Below are 23,149 nucleotides of genomic sequence, written 5' to 3'. Positions count from 1 at the left end.
GAAATACTCTTAGTGAAAGGCCTAAGTAAGAGAAGGTCTTTGAGAGAATTTTCTGTGATAAAATTCTTGAGTGTAATTGGGATTGGGGTTGTGAGGTTGAGTGTTGTAAACACTTGTAATATTTCTTCTTTAATAAGATCTGCAGCAGCAACGTGGACGTAGCTCTCACATTGAGGGTGAACCACTATAAATCTGTGTGTGTTATTTATTCTTCGCTTACATCACGGCGTAAGTAGGTTCTGTCTAAGGAGGTTGGTATTTAAGTGGTCCAGCTGTGACCCTCCAATCTTTCCTGGGAACCTGCTTACAAAGGTCGGATTTGGGATTCAAATCCTAACAGGATCATCATCTAAGTTCTTTGTAGAGGTTACTGTGGCCATCCAAGATTGACCCAAGAAACAAGTGCGGCAATATTTACTAATTAACACACTCACATTTTCGAAAAAATTTCAAGAAAAAAGCACTATACCTTGATAGGCTAATATATGCATAGAATAAAATATGCATCATTCATAAATAGCTTAGGAAAAGATAATATTCCCTTCGGATGTTTTCACTTGACTATTGTTCTTCCAACTCTGGGCTTTCATTAACAAAAGAAACGAAAAGTAGCCAATAAATAAATTATTCACATGCTCAACTGCGTGTAGGTTTGTCATTTCGGCCAAAGTAAACCTACAGTAAAAACAACAAAGACAGAAATGAAGGAGTAACATATACCAATACTATAAAGAAATTTTACAGATCCATCGCCCACTCGTATGACATTTAAATACAACCCAAAGAGGAATGGGAAAATGGAAAAGAAGTAACAGAGAGTATAAGTCCAGAATGCACCCGACGACTATATCAACTATACATTCCCTTCAACCAAAATCTTATATGCAGAATAAATCATGCAGAAGACAATGTCAAAAAGACCAGACCCTCAGCAGAGTAATAGCTGAAGGCGAGGGCAGAAACTACAGCGCGCATCCTAACTAAACTAAAGGGATAAAACCTTCCCTTCCCAAACCACACCGAAGGGAAAACTTATAGCCTGCAAAACCTAACCAAATCACCAGGAGGAAACAAAGGTGGTAAAATCCCCTATATGAAAACAATAATCATGCTAATCTCCTCTCCGTCTTCTACTTATCATCATGCCATACTACAAACTCTTTTACATGTCTCCCTTCTAGCTCATGAGGGGTGAACGCTACAACCAAAGCCCAGCTGGAATATCACAAACCTCTTTCAGTTGTATATCTTGACTGGCTTTTCAAATGCGTGGCGGTTCTGCAATTTTGAGTGTAAACTATTAAAGCATAATAAAGGTTCTTTCAACACAAAATGACAACATTATCAGGCAATAGGGTAAGGTCCAGCGCACAAATGTAGTAGTTGTATACATGTAACTAGCACACCCCCAGAAGAGAAGGTCCAGAGAAATTAAACCATATCCTCAACTATTAACGGATTTTTTTTAAAAATTTTAGTAAGCAATCTACTAACTGAATACCTTGTCACATAGCAAGATCTAGTTCACAATCTAGACACTAGAACAAGTAAAGACAAAGCAAATTTTAACTTGACCATAAAAGCTCCTGAAGTAATAAAAAGCATGCAGCGACAGAAGTGAAAGTAATACACACCAGGTTTTGTAGATTATAAGAGCATAATACAAGTCCCGGACAGATCGAATATTATAAAAACTAACAGCCTTTAAGAGGAGCCAAATTAATATACTGCGATTGAACCACTTTGTTTAAACTGATATATAAAAAGGTGACTTCTTGTATATTGAGGTCAGGCAGAAACCATAAAATCTGGAGAATCTACCTGATTAACATATGGCCTCTTAGTTGTATTATCTGCATGCTCCAATCCAAGGTACTGCTCCCAAGCACCATAAACATCTCTCCTCTGCAACAGGATACAAGCATCTTCAGCTTGGGCAGAATTTAGAAACAAGAAGACGCAACTAAAGCTGACCCACAAACTTAAAAGGAAGTTCACGATGAACTTCAAGGAGAGGAAGAAAGTACAAGATAACATCAATGCACTACCTGAAAACGGCTGGATACAATGTCCGAGTCCTGAAGGTATTCTGGGCGCCCCAATGATAAAAATGCAAATTTCCACTAGCCATCAAAAAAGTAGAGAGTCAAACCCCAATCCAATCATAGGGCTTTAATTAAACCATAATGCTAAAAGCATGCGAGCACATTCCATTTGCTGCAAAAGCTTTCTGCTCAAGCACTATACCTTAGAAAACTCCTCATCTGGAACCTGCAATTTCTTTTGAATGCGCACTTTAATTTCCGCTAAAGTTTCACCTTCACGAATGACCAGAAAGAAAGGTTCTCCAAAATTCTGCACTTGCTGTTGAAAAAAGATCCAATTACTAACTTTAATAATTAAAGAGACGCGGCAGTATATCAGTAACAACCAATCAAGCCTATTTGTAATACCATTTGATTTTGTGGAGTCTCTTTTGTGAAATGGTAAACATGAATTAGACGATCATGGGGACCAAGGTTTTTCTCCTCCTCCGGTATCTACAAAAATTAAAATAAAATAAACATAGTAGTAAGCAAGTAGGCAAGACTAACACATACCACAGAATATCATCATTAATTTTCCAGAATCAAATGTCTAAAGCAGAGAGGTCAGTGAAACAGAAGACACCTATCTCTGCTTAAACTTTCAAAACCTCGGCAAATATTTTTAGAGGAGAAGAAGAAATCAGCCATACAACACCTAGAGAACTTAAGAAGAAATCAGCCATACAACACCTAGAGAACTTAAGAAGAAATCAGCCATACAACACCTAGAGAACTTACTTCCTCTGCCCGCAATGTCCAATATTGGTCATTTATATTCTCAATCTTTTCATTGAGCGGAAAGATCTGCAGATTAGCAATGGCAACGAAAAGATGAATTAGATACAGGCAGACAAAAAGAACACATAAGCTAGCAGAACAAGTCTTGAAAGGTCATTTAGCTGTCACACTACAATGTCAGCATAAATATAATAAAGGACAAAAGTATTTTTTGAGGAAGGTAATAATTGTATGAATCAAGAGCATAAAGGCTGTGCTAGAAGCTATATTTACATATTCCCATAAAGGACAAAAGTATCAGACTTATATTAGGGCTGCTCACCTTATAAATCTTGTGATAGAAGACCTCGAGTAATCTAAGCTCTGCATTTGGATGGGACAACTCTACCTGTTGCAGCACACCAAATGCCACTAGTTATATTCTCATACCATAAATGGAAGCCACCATTGAGCAGAAAACATTAGAGAAATAACATTGGTGCACAATATACATGACAGGTCTAAAACTCATATTTCCATACCAACTCCGCGTCCTTTTTTTCCTTTTTCTTTTGTAGATAGGAAGCAGGGTTCAGAAGATGGGGAGGCAAATAACCTTAAAAACGCATGTAGAATGATTTTCTTCATAACATATACACCACAGAGAAACATATATTACGGTAAATTAGGGTGCAGATTCATCATCCTTTGTTAATGGTTCTAAATAAGATAATCTGATAGGAAAGAGAGTACTCCCCTCGCCAAAAAAATGGAAGATTGCCATTTCCTTAGTCAAAAAAGTTCACAAAAAGGTTGTCAACTCCCGATGTCAACAAGTGATTTTTATATATTCAAGTATGTTCAGAAAAATTGAAAAGCAAAATTTGCTAACTTGAACTTCTCATGTCACTTCCAAATCTCTAAATTTTATTTTCTCAAGACAATTTTGCACTGGAAAAATGGCCAATTTGACACTTGAGAAGCAAAATATGAATATCTGATTGGGGGTTAAAAAAATAAAAAAAGTATTATCTGAAGTAGCACAAAAGCACACACTGCAACATTGTAGGCAACGAATGCAAATACCAACTCTTCAATTATTAAGGTACATAATACAAGTTAAACAAGATTGTACCCTTCCCCTATATGTTATCCACAGAACCTGAATCCATCTAATGACATTTACAGTAATGAGGCATAAATCAACTAAAGAACATATAATCATTCTAGACATCAGGAATCTACCACATGAGGAAGCTGCTTATCTTATTCTGATGGGTGTGGAAATTGCTTTCATCCTTTCAGAGACTCAAAACTGCAATTAAAGTTGATAAACACCTATGCATACCTTTGATTTAATTTCTTTAAGAACATCCCCCACGGTACTCTGCTTAGGCAATCTTACATTCAGAATTTCAATCTGAAAGCGATGGAAAAAAATGTAATGAGGAAAGGTAATAATTTGACGGGATAAAAAAAAAATCAATTTTAGACAAACCTCATCCTTCGTAGAATGATGGAAGGCAACTTTGAGCGTCTTCAGACATTGTAACTCTGGCAGAGGTATGTCCAAAACTTCATAATACAGAATATCGGAGATCTACCAGCACCAAAAAAATAAAGAAAAAAATGAGATGTCGCTAGTCTAGACACATCACATCCTACCAAAATACTATGCTACTGTTATGATGAGTAAAGCATTAGAAGTACCATGTACTTCCAAGATAAAGTCAATTCATGTTAACAAACCTGATTGTAATGGATAAGCATGTCTACCAAATGATCAACAGACCGATATTTGATGGGGTTGGGCTTGGGTTGCTGCGAGTAGCAGTTGTGAGGAGTAAGCCTAATTTTGGAGGGATCATCCACACCAAGCCGCTGAGCCACTCTCTCCACTACTTCATCATATGTATCACTTTTTGCTCTGTAATATTACCAACAAAAGATGGTCATAGCTGTACCAGGAGCAAATGCTCTGCACCAAAGTGAAGGATAAAGGTACCAAATAAACTCACAACTCCAAACAGAAATCATCGTCCTTCGGTTTCTCCAGCGCTCTGAAATGTACAATCTGTATATAATAAACTCAGATATGAGGAATCCTAAATGGAGAAAATAAAAAATAAAACGCCAGTTGTATGGTGTGCACACGCATAACGCATATATTAAAGGAGAGGAGGTGAAAAAGATGTTGCAGATACAGTAACGACAATGATGCAACTCCTCAAGGCAAAGACCAAAGGAAGTTTCGAAAGTTATTTCCCTTGCACCACCATAGAGGACCATAAGCCCGAAAAATAAAGGATAAGAGAACATCAAATAAATAGCATCAACAGCCTTGCAAAAACTGGAGCTCTATCGGGATTCACCTGGCGATTTTTTACATACTCCAGATATGAAGGAACGTCTGGAAATCGGACTTGTTCTTCAACTTCAGGAGAAGCTTTCTTCTGAAAGCATATTATATCCCCATCTTCAATCTGTAAGAAATAAGTCAGCAAAGCAAATCTAAATATGAGAAGATAAAAGCTTTCAGCCACCGAGCAGGGAAAACAGAAAGGACAAAAACCTGGCTAAATCGAAATGAAGCCTTTTTGTCTAGTCTTTCACACATGACAGAAGGTTCAAATTTTATTTCCTGTAAAGAAAAAAGACCAAATTCCCATGTCATCTCGATCAACAACATCAATAAGAACAATAAGTGCATCGATAACAGAGAGAAGGCGACAATAACACACCTCAAAAAGTTCAATTTCTTGGTCAGGAGCAAATCCAGCCAACTCGTTAAGTTTTGGAAGTATTTCAACAGGCTTGCTAGTATTCTTCACGAAAAGCCTACCAACATAACTGGAAATACAAAAGGGAATAAATTTTGTTGTTAGACCTTGCCACAGAAATATATCTGCCATGTGGGCTCCATTAAGAGCAAACAACTTACCGGAGCTCTTCTTTCTCAGGATCATAAAGCTTAAAGAAAAGGAGTATATCATCTTTACTTTTGTCAGGTGGAGGACCAGGAATGAGATCCTGAAATATTAAACGAGTTAAAGTATAGTAGAATATAAGGCAAAAAAGCACCTGTCAAAAAAGGAAAGTAATCCATGACAATTTATGATCTATAAGATAGTTAAGGAAGGTACCAGGCCAAAGTCCACTTCCAAAAATAATTTTAACTCGGCATTGTTGGTCTTGGTAGAAACTTCCCTTAACTGACCAACCTGCACTTGCAGATGGTTGCCTTAGACAACAGTATACATCGTTCAAGAAAAGTTAAAAGGGAGGAATCAATTACTGTAAAGAATCATAGGGGCAAATAAAGCACAAGTGTTTTTGTTGGACGGCAGAAGAGAATGTATGAACTAGAACATCATGCGTTCTACAAATCATCAATTTAAAACATTAAAGATATCAAAAGGTGATATACCAGGATAAAGTGAAATGTTTCAAGCACCAGAACTGAAAATCAAATTCACATACTCAAGCAGTATCCAAGATGACCAAAATATGAATGAAGCATCACTTTAATTGTTTAACACAGTGTACGCCCAGGAGCTATGCGGTCAATCTATTGGATAAGTATACCTACATTAAGACTATAGTGATACTTATTAATCCACGGGCCTCATATTTCTAATTTTTAACATGAATTAATACAACAAAAACAGCAAATAATACTACCCTCAATCAAAACTAGTTTGGTTTGCTAATAAGAAGCTGTTTCGCTCGATTTACACCCACTTGATTCCAACACATTTCTACTTATTTTTTTGAGATGGTAAACAAGCTTGTATTTTTATTTATTTTTAACCGTGGTGTCCGGGCCAGCTTGCGCGCACCTCGACGACTAATTCCACGGGAAACCTGCCACCTCCAACAGCAACAAGTACCAAGTAACGCTGTCCACAAGGCTAGGATAGAAGAAGAAATCACCTAGTGCTTTGGTCTCACCTAGGAAAAAAGTACCGCGGTAACAAGCTTGTATTAAATAACAAAAAAGTTGTTAGGCCAAATTTACAGGGAGTATGTAGCATAAAATCTAGACTATACTATATCTACTGATCTATAGAGACTCTAGGACTTGTAGTAGACTCAGTATCTTCTATGTCCTCTCGTTCACACCAAAAATGAAAAAGAAAAATACAAATAACAAAGTTGCTTTTGCCTTCAAAGCGTCTTGAGTTCCTTTCTCTCCAGATAATCCACCATACTGGATTAAACTCCATCTTCTCTTTTGTAGGAACCTGGGCTATATTCTTTTCAACAGACAAATTTTCCAGGAAGTTTGAAGGTTCAAAATCAAGATAAACGCTGCATCACCTAAGAAGTGATATTAGATTATCCTCAAATTAATTCTAATTACCAATCTTTTCCAAAGAACATAACACAAGACCTCAACAAATTATCTCCTCCTTGTGGCGCACACTGATTCTACAAAAGAAAAAGAAAAACCTGCTAGCTAGATGAAGTAAATTTACAAAAAAAATCCCTATGCCTTCAACAGCAGAGAATAAATCCAACAGACTCAGAAATTAAGCAGTCATTATTAATGCAAAAATGTGATGGAACTATGACAAGTATTATTTCCCAAAACAGGCAAACGGCCAATTTGGCCATGTTTATGAACGAAAACACATTTAATTGATCGAAAAAAAGTATTACTGCGTATATCCCAAAACTGGGAAACACCGTCATAACAAATACCAAAAAGACTCAGAATGGAATGAGAAAGATACAAGGACTCACAGTTTGCAGTTCCTCCTGCGGAGTTAATGGGCGATTGGGCCGATAAGTGTGATTTTGCCGCTTTGCCCAAATCCAAAAACGCTGGAACTGAACTGGGATACCCAATTCTTTTGCAACCTCCTCCTGCAGCAACGGATATTTTGGTCAAACACAAGGCGAGACTATCCAAGAAATTAGAAGACCACTTAAACATACCAAAGATATGTACAGACACCGCATATAGAAATTAGTAACTCATTGATTGTATATACCAGAAGGAAGGTCATCCTTAGAAAATATAACTCCGCTTCCTGATTAAATTCCACAGATCACATTTACATCTTGTTTTTTTGAAGAAAGGTTATTAACAAGGAATTAAATGATAGAAACAACGGATCCACATGGTGATTAAATTTGTTGGGAAGTGGTATATAATGTTAAAAAAAAAAAAGGAAGAGAAAAAAAAGAGAAAAGGGAAGAGGAATTGTCATCGAAATGAGACTCTTAAAGCAGTCAAAAAGAACCAAAATCAAGCATGTGAGAGATCTAAAATACTGGACGACATGCACCTGAGGCCCCTAATCTCTTGCATTTTGGCAATCATCCCGTGCTCAGCTTTTTTTTTTTTTTTTTTTTTTGAGAAGGTAACAGTATATTATTAAAGTTTCCAGCACAAAGGCTGTGCTGAAGCCATAATTACAAAGAGGTACAGCCAAAAAACAAAAACAAAAAAAATATGTGGTGTATGACTGTGCATATCCACCATCCACTAGGATTTTAGCCCAGGTGTGATTGATTAACTTCATTCAACGTGGCTACTCCCTTTGCTACTCTCTCTCACATTCTCATCTCTCCTTTGACTCCCTCCTCCAAATGAATCTACACAAGTCTTTTATTAATGCTAAAAGTGAGAAGATCATTTACTTATCTACACATTTAAATCAGGAATGACAACAACAACATACCCAGTAAAATCCCACAATGTGGGGTCTTGGGAGGGTAAAGTGTACGCAGACCTTGCCCCTACCTTGGAAGGTAGGGAGGCTGTTACCGAAAGACCCTCGGCTCTAAATCAGGAATGACATAAGGGTTAAATTCAATTCAATCACTGGATGTGCTACTTGAGTCCAAACTAAGCAACAAAAATTATAGAAAGTAAATAGTACCTTGAAAAGTTTAAAGGGCATCTGTTTCTGGATCCGAAAGCTACGAACTTTGTCATGATCAACAAGATCAAAATATATCTCCTTACCAATCTGTTCTCTAAGATCCTCATCACGTGCAACCTACATACACAAGTAGATTAACACAGCATATTCAAGGAGAGAAACCTATTATCGGACACTGAACCGTTTGAAAATGACCTTGATGATTGTATAAAGGTGGGCTTGTGCTTTGTATCTTCTCTTGTCCTCCTTCTCTTCTTGTTCTTTCTTCAACCTTATCTAAAATGAAAGAAAAAGGCTTTATCACGGCGAACTGAATAACAGGTGCAGAAAATCTTATTCTTGCGTGCAAAATCTTTGAGAACATACCCTTAGGTGTTCCGCAATGTCCTTCTCACCGACATCACAGACTATTTTATCCTTGTCACTCTCACGTATATAAACAAGCATGTAAGCATTGGAGTATTTTGTAAACTTAAAGGGAGTGTTATTGAAGCCAGGATTTGTCTGTGGCAACTGTAAAAAGCAAAAGTTAGTCAGAATCAAAGCATGACACGGCAAGACACAAGATATGCTGTTAGAGACATATACCTCCTCCTCTCCACCATATTGTTCCTCTAGAGCCCTCTTAATGTCTTCTTTTGTCACCCGTTCATCATCAAACTTATACCTAACATAGAACCAAATAATCACATTCAACCAGAGCTCAAATTACATCGTCACATCAATTAACTTATCTGTATGACAATACGATAGGATGCAGAATTTTTCCCTACTGCTCTGTGATCCTGCAGGAAATGTTTAGAAGAAAGGGACAGAGACGAAGAAAATGTCCTATAGAGTGCATACCATTGATCTGACAGTGTTGGCCTGATGAAAGCATAATAATGTCCACCATGCACACCACCACTATGAACCAACACACTGCCATTAAGAAGAGCAAGGTGATACTCTTAGTATAAAGATAAAAGACAATGCCACACATCTAGTTTAGCCAATGCTTGAAACTATCATACCACTAACAAACAAAAGGAAAACAGGACATGATGTGAAATCATGAGATGAAATCATGTTTGGACATACAATTTAGATTTCTTAAGTTGTATTTTTTCTTATAGACATAAAAAACCCACAAGTTGTGAAAACCATTAAAACTTTTCCAATTCTTATACAATCTTACCAAATGAGCAAGTCATAGTTCATAACAAAATTAATACGCTACTAGAAGGCCTTTCTAAAAAAATACAACATCAATTGATCAAATTTTAGTTCAACTACTCTTTAATATAATCCTCCAACATGGTTGGTAAGAGTAGCTTTGTTATAAATATACTACCAACTTGTAGATCTTTTGATTTTTTATATTAATTGTTGGTAAACATGATTGGTAAATATATCTACCAACTTATGGATCTTTTTTTTTACAAAATACAAACTTATGGGTCAACTTTTACATTTAGAAATTTTGAAATTGTGACTTAAATCCCAAATCATGCCTTCTTGGATGATTTGGTTCATCTCATGAGATGAAATCGCATGTCCAAACGCCTACTAGGAATCTCATAACCGTATATCCCAACATATCAGAACATGAACAATGCCCTAAAAGGCCAATCTTATCAGATTCAATGACAGTTTGTCGTTTCATTGTTTCAATCTATCCAATATAATTTTGAAATAAAAACTGCTGAGCTCTACACAATCTAACCAACAGCAGTCAGAGAATGAAAGCAAGTAACTTCATTGAGGGGAAAAAAAAAGAGAGAGAGAGAGAGAGAGAGAGAGAATATAAGATATAAAACTAAAAGATGAAAAAGAAATGAATCTTAGCAACTACAAACAGGTTTGGTGGTACATTGGCTTATAAAAAGCAACAAAACACAAAATAGATGTTTGTGTTTTTTTTTTTTTTTTGGAACAGTTAACATAAAAAAAAAATAGATGTTTGTGTTTGAAGCATAGTTGAGTTACGCCAAAGGCTTCGCACCATAGTCCTACCTAACTACTCCTAGCCAACTAGCTAATGGGACAACCATAGCGAAGGCATAGTTGGGATTTTGAGGACTGGGAATTACCATTTGTAAGTCGGCTGGGTCCACGTCAAATAAGTATTTTGGGCCAGAATACAGAGTAGGGGAAACCACAGCAGCTTCATAGTAACGATTTCTACACCTTGCTTATGTCAAGTCATGGGATTGAGGAACGCAATAAATGCTTTAAGAATGAAAAATGTAAAAACTTGGTGAATGACTTTGTGTATTGAGAGGTAGAAAAAGAGGTGTGAAATGTATTTCTTGTTCTTTTTGGAATAGAATGATTAAGACCGAGATCAATAGTAAATGTTTATCTCCATTAAGAGGATGAAAATTCGTAAAGAGGGAAGTTTTGGGATACAGCTCACCTATGCATTATATGGCATATATAAGCAGAAAGAAATAGTACACTTCGGCGCCCCAGGGATTTCTCTAGTGGCAAGAGGAGTGGTATTTAAGTGGAGAAAGGGAGAGGGCAAGCGCGTCATCCACCAAGTTTCGAACCATACACAACTTGTCAGAGATTTCTTGGTATCAAAAAAGAGGAGATATTTTGAGGGAGGTAAGAACAGTGTATAGCTTAAAGCACAGATGTTCGACAAACAACTATTTTCACTTAATTATTAAAAGGACGCAGATTAATCAGAAGATGCAACAATTTGTCCTGTGTCTCAGAGATGTGATTGAAAAGCTTACATAGCACCAACTTAGCTTTTGACTTGATGTGAATATTATAACTTTGGTTATCAAAGACGCGAGACAACTTATTTCATACAAAAATGAGTAGACAAAGAAGTCCAAACAAAAAGAGCCTTTGAGATTGCATGCTAGTGTGCTTATCCGCACATACACATAGAAAAGATCTAAATTTACCTGTGAAGTGTATAGAGATTCCGAACACTCCTATCTGCATCAGGAGACAAATATTTTCCGTTCTCCCTATCAAGGTCAAGCTCTAGAGGAAATTCATAGCGGTCATTTATCTGCAACATTGGAGCAAAGATTGTCACATTTGAGAACTTGGACATTACAATATGGGATTGAATACTATCATTAATACATTTGAAGACCATTTAAACTACATTTCAAGGGAAAATTTCATGGTAGAGAATGCTTTAACAATTAAAACTACAGTTAATCATTTTCTGATGTCCAAGATTTAGATAGACTGACATTGGCAGCAGCTGATAGTAGCAGGACAGGAGATTTGGGGTCATGGTGGTTGTTGATCGGTAACAAAGTTAATAGTCAATAACAAGACAATTTGACGTGAATTTTATCAAATAGATGCAGAGCAGTCGCAGAGAAGAATAAATCATGTCCCGTGGTTTCCTTTCATTGATGGAAAAGCTTTTATTAAAAAGGACTAAAACTGTGCCCACACTTCGACAAATAAAAAGTTGGAAAAACTTCCACTGAAAATATTCCAACTACCAAATAGCGCCTTCTTAAAGGAAATACTATATGGTTCTACACTTCTAGAATATCATGACCACAATTTTCCCACCTTGGTTTTTTCCTTTATATCTAGTTCTTTTTAACAGGTTTCACTTTCACGTTTCTTTTCTTTGCTCCATCATTTCAGACAAGGTAGTAGAATATCGAAGTAGTATACTTCTCTAGTTGAACATAAATGTTTGGACCAGCAAACAGGGAACAACACTCACTCTAGTAAGGCCACGAAACAACCCAAAAGCGAAGTGAACCAGCAGTGCCAAAAGGTATACTCTAGTTCGTTCGCCAAAGGTAAATGCTTGAACAAAATATAGGAAATAATGCCATTTTAGAAAGGGAATTTGCAACAACACAAAATCTAATACTGCGAATCAATCATATGGCAAGCTGAGAAAGAAGAAACTGGTACTAACCTTAACCATAGTATCTCGCATGAAATCATATTCAAACCTTTTTAACTGAAGCTGGAGAACTGGAGGGAAGTCGATAAATAGTACACCCTTTTTGGCATCCTGAAATCAACACGGCAATCCAAATTAATTTTTTTAAGATGAATTCTCCTTATTTTTTAGATGGTCAGCAATCCAATTTCATAACAAAAGAAAGAAGGCGACAAATAAGAGGCAGTTGCTGGCTTAAGGATGTACTTCGTGACATCTCTACTTTTTAGCTTTATGAGTTCAAGTATCTTAAAATTCAACATGCTGGAAGGGCATCTTCTTGCTTCCTTCATAATGGCTTAGCACCAACCTAGTCCCGCCCCCCACAAAACAATTACAGATAAGATGTTTGATGCTCCCATTAATAATACTTCATTATTCCTCAAACAAGATGTCTCCCTTAGTTTTAAACACACTAACCCTCATCCATTAGGAATCTTTAATCTAGATTAGGGGAACTACCAACACACTCTGCCCCCAAAAAGATGGGAAACAAAAAACAGAAGGAAGAGTTAGGCTCCAAATTATATGTCTATTCAGTCAAGATGGTTAATATTCTTGTTGCATTTTCACAAGAATATAGATGGTTTAATGTTTTATAGAGCTGCTAGTGAATAACAATCTCAGAATCTGATCTATTTGGATTCACACTAAGATTCTACTTTCCATTGTTTTGTGGGACCATTACAAATTATCATCGTAAGTAGATCCTTCTCAATTTCTATAAGGACCATAAAAAATAATTGATTTTTTTTAAACTGTTAACTTTAAAAAAAAAAAATACACACACACACTTTTGATTTTTTTTATTCGTACTGTTATAAATGAGGACATGCAACCGCAACAAAGGCCCGCCCGTCAATTTATTGTTAATTGATAGAATACTGAACCTGCAAACCATGTTCTTCGGCATGGTACTTATTATCGCCTTCTAGACGTTCGACTTCAACATATTTGTCAAAAGAGGCATAAACATCGAGGCAGCCTTTAACATCGAGCTGAAGATCTGCAGAATTTTATACAAAATATAAGTCCATGAGCAGGCATTAAGGATCCAAGGGGAAAACCTGAGGATAACTAGATACCATAAAACGACTCTTTTCTCGTTGATTTGAAGTCCACATTAATACACTCTATGTAGTTCATATGGTGCCCCTCAAATAACTTCTGAATTGTCCCTTCCACAACCGTACCCTGGACAAAAGCAATCATTAGAAGATCCAATAAGATCTTCAGAATTTGCAATTAGTCATTTCATAAACATACCTTCATCTTGTCTTCAAGCTTTTCACACAACACTCTGTTTAGTTCTTGCACATCATGCTGCATGAATGAATCATAAGTATCCCATCCAAAAGATTTTGTCAATTCTTTTGTCGCCACACTGGTATCACTATATTGGAGCTTATAAAATAAACTTTGCAGAGCCAATGGAATGCTCCCCGATGGCATGTCATTCTCTGTGGTTGGCATATGATACACAGCCTGTGGGAGACCGAAACCAAAATTGAGGATATCATGTTCTAGAACCAATACTAAAGATATACTTACTAAAAACTTGCATCATAAAAACTTAGAACGTACGCTAACCTTTCGAAAGTAGGGGATATGGTACAAGGTTTGTAGGAGAGAGTTCATGTAACAAGTAGCTCCCTGATTCTTAAGCCCAACATATCCCGTCTCTTTCTTTGAGTCATACGTCCAGTAATCAATGACCTTCCGTACAGCAACATCAGCTTCAATAACAACTTTATCATTTACAAGATATCCCTTATTGGGGTCATAAAGATCACTTAGAAGCATGAATGATGTGAAGCCCCAATCACTTTCTCTTTGGTTAAACTGGTGCTGCGTCTCTGCAAAAAGAAAAAAATATTAAAATCTATGCCAGGATGAAAAAAACCAAGCTCCCTGGCCATTCAGTTACCCAATCTCGCATTCAAGACAATTTTCTAGCAAATTTGTAGATCACTAATCCAATATAAGTTTCACAGGCCAAAGCAATTACTTAGATATTGTTAAAAGCTTAAAAACCTTTCATTTGCAATTTTCTTGCCATTTTTAGTTGAAGGAGCCTCATTCTTTCTTTCTTTTTTATGATTTTTTTTGGGGGGTTAAGTCTCCCAGACTATTAACAGCAAGCTTAAAATAGTCTAGGAAGCCTCATTCAGGAATTTGGAGCAGCCTGGAGTAACAAAGTTGCAAATTTGTCTAATTCAATAGGTCCAAATATATTTTCCACGTGTTTATTGCAAGAAATAGGTAAAGATTCACCATATGTTTGTCCCGGGCTGGACAGTGAAACATGTAATTGATGTCTCTTTCATCTTATCTCGATGTCTGATTCTTGTGCTAGGCTGCTTGACCAGTCTTTTTTTGAATAAATTAAACTTCATTTATTAGGTATTAAACCAAGATGGTGTCAAATATACAAAAACCTTTTGCAATTATAGTTAAGCGTTTATCAAATGAAGATGATGCATGTCAACTCTATAGACAGAAACATATGGTTGTACTCTTATCCTTGTGTTGCAGGAAAAGGTTCTAATAAACTGCCATTTCTTTTTACTTGTTGCATACTTTATTAATCTGAAGTTTTTTCACCGTTTCAATTATTACAGGTAGGGCATTCATCCACTCTACACAAAGGAGCAAGGTAACAGAAGAAGAAAACCAACATTCACGAAAGGGAGGGCTTCACATTATGGTCCAAATGGTTTTCTTTGTGAACTGCTTTTGACAAGAAAATAAACCAAACTCATTTTCAAAAAGAAAATAAACCAAACTCCAAAAGATAAGATAGTCTGGTTAGATTTAATGATTTGATTACCAATTCTACAAAACATCATAATTTAGTTGTGCAGCTTTTGGATGAGATAATTCGCGTGACTGATTGGCTGTTTCTGATTTTGCTGATTTTTGTCTCGTAGGTTAATAGATTAAAACAAAGGTAGATACACCCTTGGTATGACAATAAATAACGTCTCTAACTTCACTTATTCAATCAAACTCCGCTCAATTCCAAGTTAGTTGTGGTCAGCGATATGAATTATCTATATCCATTCAGCAGTAACATTGAGCCAAGGTGCAACCACAGTATATGCATTCTTAAAATAGCACACTTCTAGAAGAAATAGTTAGTACCGTATTGTAGAATTAAAATGTGAAAGCTGTTCTCTAAGAAATACAAGAGGGCAAAATAAATAATCACATAAATGACTGGAATGAAATCCTTAACAAACAGAAAAGCTGGTGAAGCGCTGTTATGCACCATAAATCTGCAAGTTCTTGAGCAAAAAGTCTAAAATAAAAAAGATGTTGGTTTTTATGACAATTAGAAAGGGAAGATAATTCAAAAGAGGCATACAACTTACAAACATAAAGAAACTTAGAGAATGAGTCAAGTTCAGGAAAGGTAAGACACTGGTTTTTCTTTTCTTTTTTGCCTAACCAGAGTTCCAATAAGTGTACTTCAACCGAGGGAGAAATGGAGAATATTCCTAGACACGGCAATGAAGGAAAAAACAAAAACTGACATCCCAATAATCATACAGATGAAATTTAGAATCAAGCTTAAGCTGCACCGATACAGGACAGGAAAATTACCTTTTTTCACTGAATATTTGGGGTTTATTTGATTTACAACCGTTAAGCTGAACTGGGCATATCTGTTCCACCCATATGGCAATGTAGCTGAATCTGCCACATCTAAATACATTGACAAACACTCCACGTTGTTTCCTTTCGGAAATATAAGCACTCGCCTACAAAACAATGCCAGCCATAGGCCAATTACAATCCGATCTTTAAAAAAATTATTAAATTTAACCACCAATGTAAGTGATAAATGCCAGTTACCATTTATAACTACCAACAACAAAAGGCTCAGAATATAGCTTCTTCACAGATAACCGAGAGAAATCGTCAATTGTCCAAGTAAACCGGGAAGCCTGTGGTTCGTCCACGGCTTGGTTCTCCCCCGTAGTAGAATTCTCAGCAGGTGTCACTATAAATCAAAATTCACCATACGATCACATCAAAACGTTACAACAATATCCAAGAAAGGCATAAGACTTATCAATTGCCAACCTAAACTCCTCTTAAACAGAAAAGAGACAGAAATAGTAAACAATTAAAAGAGGAACAACCTTCCATTGGCTGAGGACCTTCAACTAACGGCTGAGGACCTTCAACTAAGTCAGAATGTGGCACAAGCATCTCCTCTTCTTCCTGCTGCTGAATTGTAGCAAAATAAAAATAAAAAACAAGGGATTTCAGAGATTTCTAAAATAAAGGCACTTGCACAAGTGCGAACTCATTCATCCCAACCTTGCCGGACAGGTTTACCCGACACATATGCTTGTAGGCTCTATCAGGTTGCTAGTTTATTATCCAAAATCCAGAAAAACTTGCCTCAACACCAATGTTGTCAAATAAACTAAATAAAAGACAAATACCCAATCTGAGCTCATCTGCCCCAATCTAAGTCGGCAGGTTTACCAGGGACCTATACTTGTGGGCTATAGCAGGTTGCCAAGTGATTAGTTGAGGGGCACGCAAGCGTCACTGGGCACCATTAAAAAAAAAAAAAAAAAAAAAAAAAAGAAGTCCGATGCACTAAGCTCCCGCTATGCGCGGGATCCGAGATAGGGCTGGACCACAAGGGTCTTTTGTCTGCAACCTTACCCTGCATTTCTGCAAGAGGCTGTTTCTACGGCTCGAACCCGTGACCTCCCGGTCACATGGGAGCAACTTTACCCGTTACGCCAAGGCTCCCCTTCAAGGACACCATCATTGACAAAAAACAGAAGAGTTAATGGTCAAAACGCACCTAAACTATCACCCTTTCGCGAGTTCCATATCTCAACTATCCATTGTTCTCTTTACCTACCTCAACTATCACTCTTTTTCTATTTAAAACACACCTCGATGCTGATTTGGCCTTCAAGCGCCTGTTGTCGATTGATTTTAAATATTTGGCCAACTCAGCTTCGAGGTGTGTTTTAATACAAAGAGAGTGCTAGTTTAGGTAGATAAAGAGAACAATGGATAATTGAGGTATGAAACTCGCGAAAAAGTGATAGTTTAGGTGTGCTTTTGACCATTAACTCGAAACAAAATAAAGGAGACATGCACCAGTGTGAGCCTATCTGTATCCCATATTACTTGTCCACTTTCCCCTTTACACGGTCCTTAAGAAATCATAAATAGGAGGTGTATTTTTACTAACTTACCCTTATCACTCTGATCAATATTGATTACATTCAAGAACACTTAATATTAAGGGTAAATGGTCAAGATTTAATTAATTCTATCTTGGTTTCGTAAATTGACAAGTAATTCGGGAAGGATATTTTTAGTAATGTTGACAAGTAACGTGGGACGGAGGGAGTAGCAATTAGTCAATGTCCCTGGACAATACATGCATCATCATACAACAACAACATACCCAGTGTAATCCACAAGTGGGGTCTGGGAAGGGTAAAATGTACGCAGACCTTACCTCTACCTTTATGGAATAGAGAGGTTGTTTCCGATAGACCCTCGGCTCAAAAGAAATACATGCATCATCATAAATTGCAAACATATATACTCCACATAGAAGCAAAGCAAGTCAGAAACATGATCTAGTGACTAGTTAAACCCTAACCCTATCCCATCAATCAATCAAAAAACCCTAACTTTTTCACATCCACAATATAAAACAACTCAATTTACCAAACAATCAGCACAATTTAGTCCCAAAACCCTAACTTAACTCTCCACAAATACAAACCCTATCCGATCACAATTCACAAACCTAATAAATGCAAGCATCAATTTCAACATACAAGCGATTAACAAATTTCACAAAAAAACTAAACCTAAAATTACACATATACCGAATAGTAAAAAAAGTGAAATTCAGCGAAACTTACATCCAACGGTTGAGGATTCAGCATGGTCATACTTTAGATTAAACAGTGACCGTCCGATCAACTAGATAAGGGCGATAGGTGAGTAGGGGGTGCGTGGGTGGGTATATGAAGAACTGAGTTTAGAGAGAAAAGATGGGTTTTCGGAAGTTTTAAGTGTTGTTTGGTTGGGTTTTCGATGATGGAAAAGGATACGTTTGGAAATAATGGAAAAGATAAGGGTAAATTAGGGGAAGGGGAAATACTTACTCCCTCCTTGTTCACGTAATACCCACTTAATAATAAAAACACTAACCCCCAAAAAACAATAAATATTTTGATTAAGTTATCATTAATTAAATACTATCTAATAATTATTCTATCTGTCCCAAAGTAAACAGTATTATTTGACTAGACACAAAATTTATAAATTAAAAAAAACCTTTTGAGTCATATGATCTAAAATAAGCCAAATAAATTCTTGTAACTAAAAATTATTTCGTTAAAAGTAAAATGAGAATTTTATAAATAAGTTATTGCTAATATAAAAATATGTCATTTTTTCTTAACGGATTAAAAAGAAAAAAGTGTCTGTATAACTTGAAACGGAGATAATATTAATTAATAATGTAAATGAAAAAGGATGAAATAGGGGAAGGGGGAATAGTTATTATTATGCTGTTTATATATAGGAATTTTTGCTAATGTTACTTGTCTGTGAAAGAAGTAGCATATAAGATGACATGAAAAGCTGACACGTTATAGGTTAGGCATGACCGACAATTCATTATTTTTGTTGATTTTCGTGAAAAATAAGGTGGCGTTTTGAATAAATTAATAGAAGTGTGTGGATAATTCTTTATGCTTTAGTTTCCAAAAGTTTCTCTTTTTTTTTTTTTTTAAAGATAAATAATAACAAGAAACTAGCTCGAAACTAGGTGAGGGAATGAGAACCCAACTACATCTCCTGCAGCACGCGAAGAAATGCTAGAAGGCACGTGTGAATATCATTCAAAGCGAGACTCGTGACTAACAATAGGCAACCTAGACCATCCAGTTCCTAGCCAAGAGATGACGAATGTGGTTAACAATATCACCATTCCGATGAGGCACAGTTCTTCCAGCCTGCAGCACTTGAACTACACTAGCATTATCAATTTGCAAGACAACTCGGCGCCAACTCCTGTCCCAGACTTCTTGAAGGCCAGTGAGGCCTCCCCATAGCTCTGCTCTAATTGATGTACAAACTCCAATTTTGATTGAAAATCCTCCAAGCCATCTGCTATCAGATAAAGTGTCTCGATTGTGTTGCTGAGAAAATAGGAAATTTTTAAAAATATACAATTTTTGAAATATTTACACCGCATAACTCGATATATAGTATTATACGACATTATACTTGGGGAAAAGCATTATACATAATGTATCAATCTTGTATAAAGTGTTTATACACAAATATGAGCTGAATCAGGTGCTTATACACAAAGTATGAGTTACACGGCGTAAATATTTTCAAAAATAGACATAGAGCATAATTTTCTCAATAAAAAACTTCTAAAAATAGTTGTTCATGGATTAAAACAGTTTGCTAAATGTTTGAATTTAGTTTAGTTAGATTATTATAAGAGGTTTTTGTGATGCAGACTCTTAATGAAGTATTTAAGTGACTATTTATCAAAAACTGAATAGTCTCATTTCCTTTATAATGTAGTCATCACATCACGGGTTTGAAATGTAAGGATTTTGCGACTAATAAAATAAAGGTCGAAAGCTTAAATATGTCATCAAACTATCAGAAATGACTTACTCACACCATTCGTTAATAGTTGGGCATAAAAATGCCCCAGTCGTGATGCTTTGGCATGTTGGTGTCATTAACCAATGACGGTCCACACATCCGATATTATAAGTCAATTTTTTAGTTTTTAAATACCAGATTTGTCATGTGTCATCAAATCTCCCGCATCATTTAACTCATTCCCTCTATTTGAACTCATTTTTTATTTTTCCATATTATAACCCGATCTAAAGCCCACATCAGATCTCTCTTTAAGGATTTGTTCAAAAGAGCCTTGATTAAAACAAGAATTCCAATCACACTCACCTCAATACTTCACTTAAACAACACAAAACCTCAATTTTTTCAGGCGAACATCTTAACTAGTGATCAATAAAGTTACCTTCACCATTTAATACCCAAACTTCAACAACAAATTTTACATAAAGTGTTCATTAATTACCTAAACACACTTAAATTACATCAGTAAAGCACTAAAGAATGAAAAATCTCACAGGAGTCTTAACGACGATTCCAATTAGGGGTTCTTGAGAAGAATAATGAAGTGAATCGGTGAAAATCGGTTACAATCACCAAAAATAGGTTTAATCGACGTGAACTGAAGCTAGCACTTCAAAGATTGTTGTTGATGTTGGGATTGTATAATATGATAAATCTTCTTTCTTGAACAACCCCAGTTGAGAAAAAAATTCAAAAACTCGATCTTTTTAAATTCTACGGCGGAACAAGAGAAAAAATCGATGGAATTAAAAAATTCTCTTCGGTTCTTGAGGTTTTTGGGATATGAATGTTGAGAAAAGAGAAAATTGAAGGAAAATGAACTGGAAAAAAGAAAATTGAAGGGAAAAGATAAACAAGATGTGATCTGAAATTGGGAAAAGGAAAAAAACGTTAGAGAGAGAAAAGGAAGAAGATTAGGAGTTGGGTTAAAATCTGATTTGGGTCGTACTATAACATGAAAAAGGTTAAAAATAAGAATTTGGTTAAAATGGAGGGAATGAGTTAAATGATGTGGGGATTTAGTTTGATGACAAGTGATAAACTTGATATTGAAAAACTAAAAAATGACTTATTAAATCGGATGTGTAGGCCATTAGTCGTTAATGGCGCAAATGTGCCACGGTGTAGGGAGGTGGGGGTATGAGATAAAAAGACTAGTGAAAGACTTCAAGGTTCGTGACAACCTCTAAGTAAAAACACTCTACATGAAAAAGTGCAAATTAGAGAAAAATAAAATTTTAAAGCTATAACTTAATTCCGGGGATTTGACAGTTAACAACAATTTACTTTTGTCTTTGATGTCATTTTATTCCTGTATTAGTTTAACTTTTAGAGAAAACAAAAGAAAAAATAGTATTTAAGTGACAACAATTATCTCCTTTGACTTTCTTCTTTAGCTTCTCTTTTTCTACTTCTTTATATGATGAAAAATTCTATAAGCTAAGTTTGTAACATTTCTCTAAGTTTGTTCTTAACTATTAAAATGTTGTTGATTTGTATATGAAATAAAAAATATGGTCTGAACATTTTCATAATAAAGTTTTTTTTTTTTCTAAATATAACTAGGGGAGAATGGGCAGTGCCAACATTGTCAAAGTAGGATCGACTATTTATAGTTACATTTGTAGAAGATGAAATACATGACAATTTTTTGTTCATACACCAAATACGTAAAGCCAGATTAGTCAACATTTATTTCTTTCGATGCAATAACAAGATCTTATTTGTAACAAGCGGTTTTCTTGGTTGGTTAAATAGTAGTTATTATTCCTCAATTTCACATGTTTGAGCGGAAGCTTTTTATTTAACTATCTGCTTTATAGTTAGATGTTATTTTATTTGTTAGCGTCTATCAAATTTATGCTACAATTTAACTTTTTACTAATTCTGTAAACGAAAGAGGCGGAAGAAGTAACGTAAGTTAATTGTCGCATTGACAGATGTTAAACGTTTATTTTGTAACATCTATCTCTTTTATGTTATAATTAATTTTACACTTATTTGTAATCGAGAGAGGCGGATAGTGTAATAATTAGTTGTGGCAAGTAAGGTAACCGAAAGAGACTTACTATAAAGAGCAAGTTTCAGTTCAAGCATATATTTATGGTTCTTCAATATTACTGTTTTGATAATTAATTTGTATAACCGAGAGGAGTGCAATTAATTGTTCAACTTAAGTAATAATATATAAATGTAATCCCGAGAGGCATTTATACATTATTGAGAAATAGAAATTGGAGAATAAATAAATCTACTATATAATAGACATATTAAGTGAAGTCTAAATCCCAACACTTTTTATTATATTTGTGAAAAATTAAAATACTTCTCCATTGCTTTATTTACACATTTTTAGTTAATTAACTCACCAATCAACTCTCTTCTGACATTCTCAAGTAGTAATTAAAATAAGAAACGTCTGTAGAATAGACAATTCAATCTCTGTGGTTTCGACATCTTTCTATACTATAATTTGACAAAGTACGAGTTAAAATTTCATATAAGCTAGACATTCGTCAAATTTTAAACCTACAATATACAACTTGTACAAGTAGCTCCACAACTTTGTACAACTAAGATATACAACTAAGATACAACTTTCTACAACTAACATACAACTTGCAAGTTGTATTTATCACTTAATGTGTAAGTGGTATAATTTACATTTAATAATACATCCAAATATCAACTTGTAAAATAATTCATAACAATATTCCAATTTTATGTTCTAGTTTGAACTTTCTTCTTGCGGGCACACAAGTCATTTTTTATAATCTTTTTCTCCTCATTTTTATATTTGTATTAGATCTTATTTTTCCCATGAGAGAGCTTTG

General features: G+C 35.5%; 1 protein-coding gene across 4 annotated transcripts; it reads right to left on the bottom strand.

Moving 5' to 3' along the window:
• Positions 1-702: 702 nt before the first annotated feature.
• LOC132607257 (ubiquitin C-terminal hydrolase 12-like) lies at positions 703-18,774 on the bottom strand. 4 transcript variants are annotated; one of them, XM_060321154.1, is made up of 32 exons: positions 18,542-18,772; positions 16,772-16,859; positions 16,482-16,629; positions 16,230-16,387; positions 14,214-14,479; positions 13,890-14,108; positions 13,709-13,817; positions 13,514-13,629; positions 12,597-12,695; positions 11,602-11,711; positions 9,545-9,619; positions 9,287-9,365; positions 9,065-9,211; positions 8,894-8,974; positions 8,696-8,815; positions 7,551-7,673; positions 5,948-6,025; positions 5,746-5,834; positions 5,546-5,654; positions 5,377-5,445; positions 5,177-5,287; positions 4,823-4,878; positions 4,554-4,731; positions 4,303-4,404; positions 4,153-4,224; positions 3,148-3,213; positions 2,826-2,891; positions 2,454-2,540; positions 2,248-2,364; positions 2,049-2,123; positions 1,822-1,905; positions 703-1,278 (listed from the first exon to the last, which is right to left on the bottom strand). In XM_060321154.1, the coding sequence occupies exons 1-32, from the start codon at positions 18,569-18,571 to the stop codon at positions 1,237-1,239; spliced, it is 3,369 nt and encodes a 1,122-aa protein (XP_060177137.1). In that variant the 5' UTR covers positions 18,572-18,772; the 3' UTR covers positions 703-1,236. The 4 variants fall into 4 exon arrangements, with proteins under 4 accessions (XP_060177137.1, XP_060177138.1, XP_060177136.1 ...); XM_060321155.1 differs by having other exon boundaries at positions 16,772-16,856; XM_060321153.1 differs by having other exon boundaries at positions 9,065-9,365; positions 18,542-18,774.
• Positions 18,775-23,149: the final 4,375 nt, after the last annotated feature.

This window comes from Lycium barbarum, chromosome 8 (assembly GCF_019175385.1).
Source record: "Lycium barbarum isolate Lr01 chromosome 8, ASM1917538v2, whole genome shotgun sequence".
Classification (NCBI taxonomy): domain Eukaryota; kingdom Viridiplantae; phylum Streptophyta; class Magnoliopsida; order Solanales; family Solanaceae; genus Lycium; species Lycium barbarum.
Note: the sequence above shows the minus strand (reverse complement) of the source record. Positions and strands in the feature narration are given on the sequence as shown.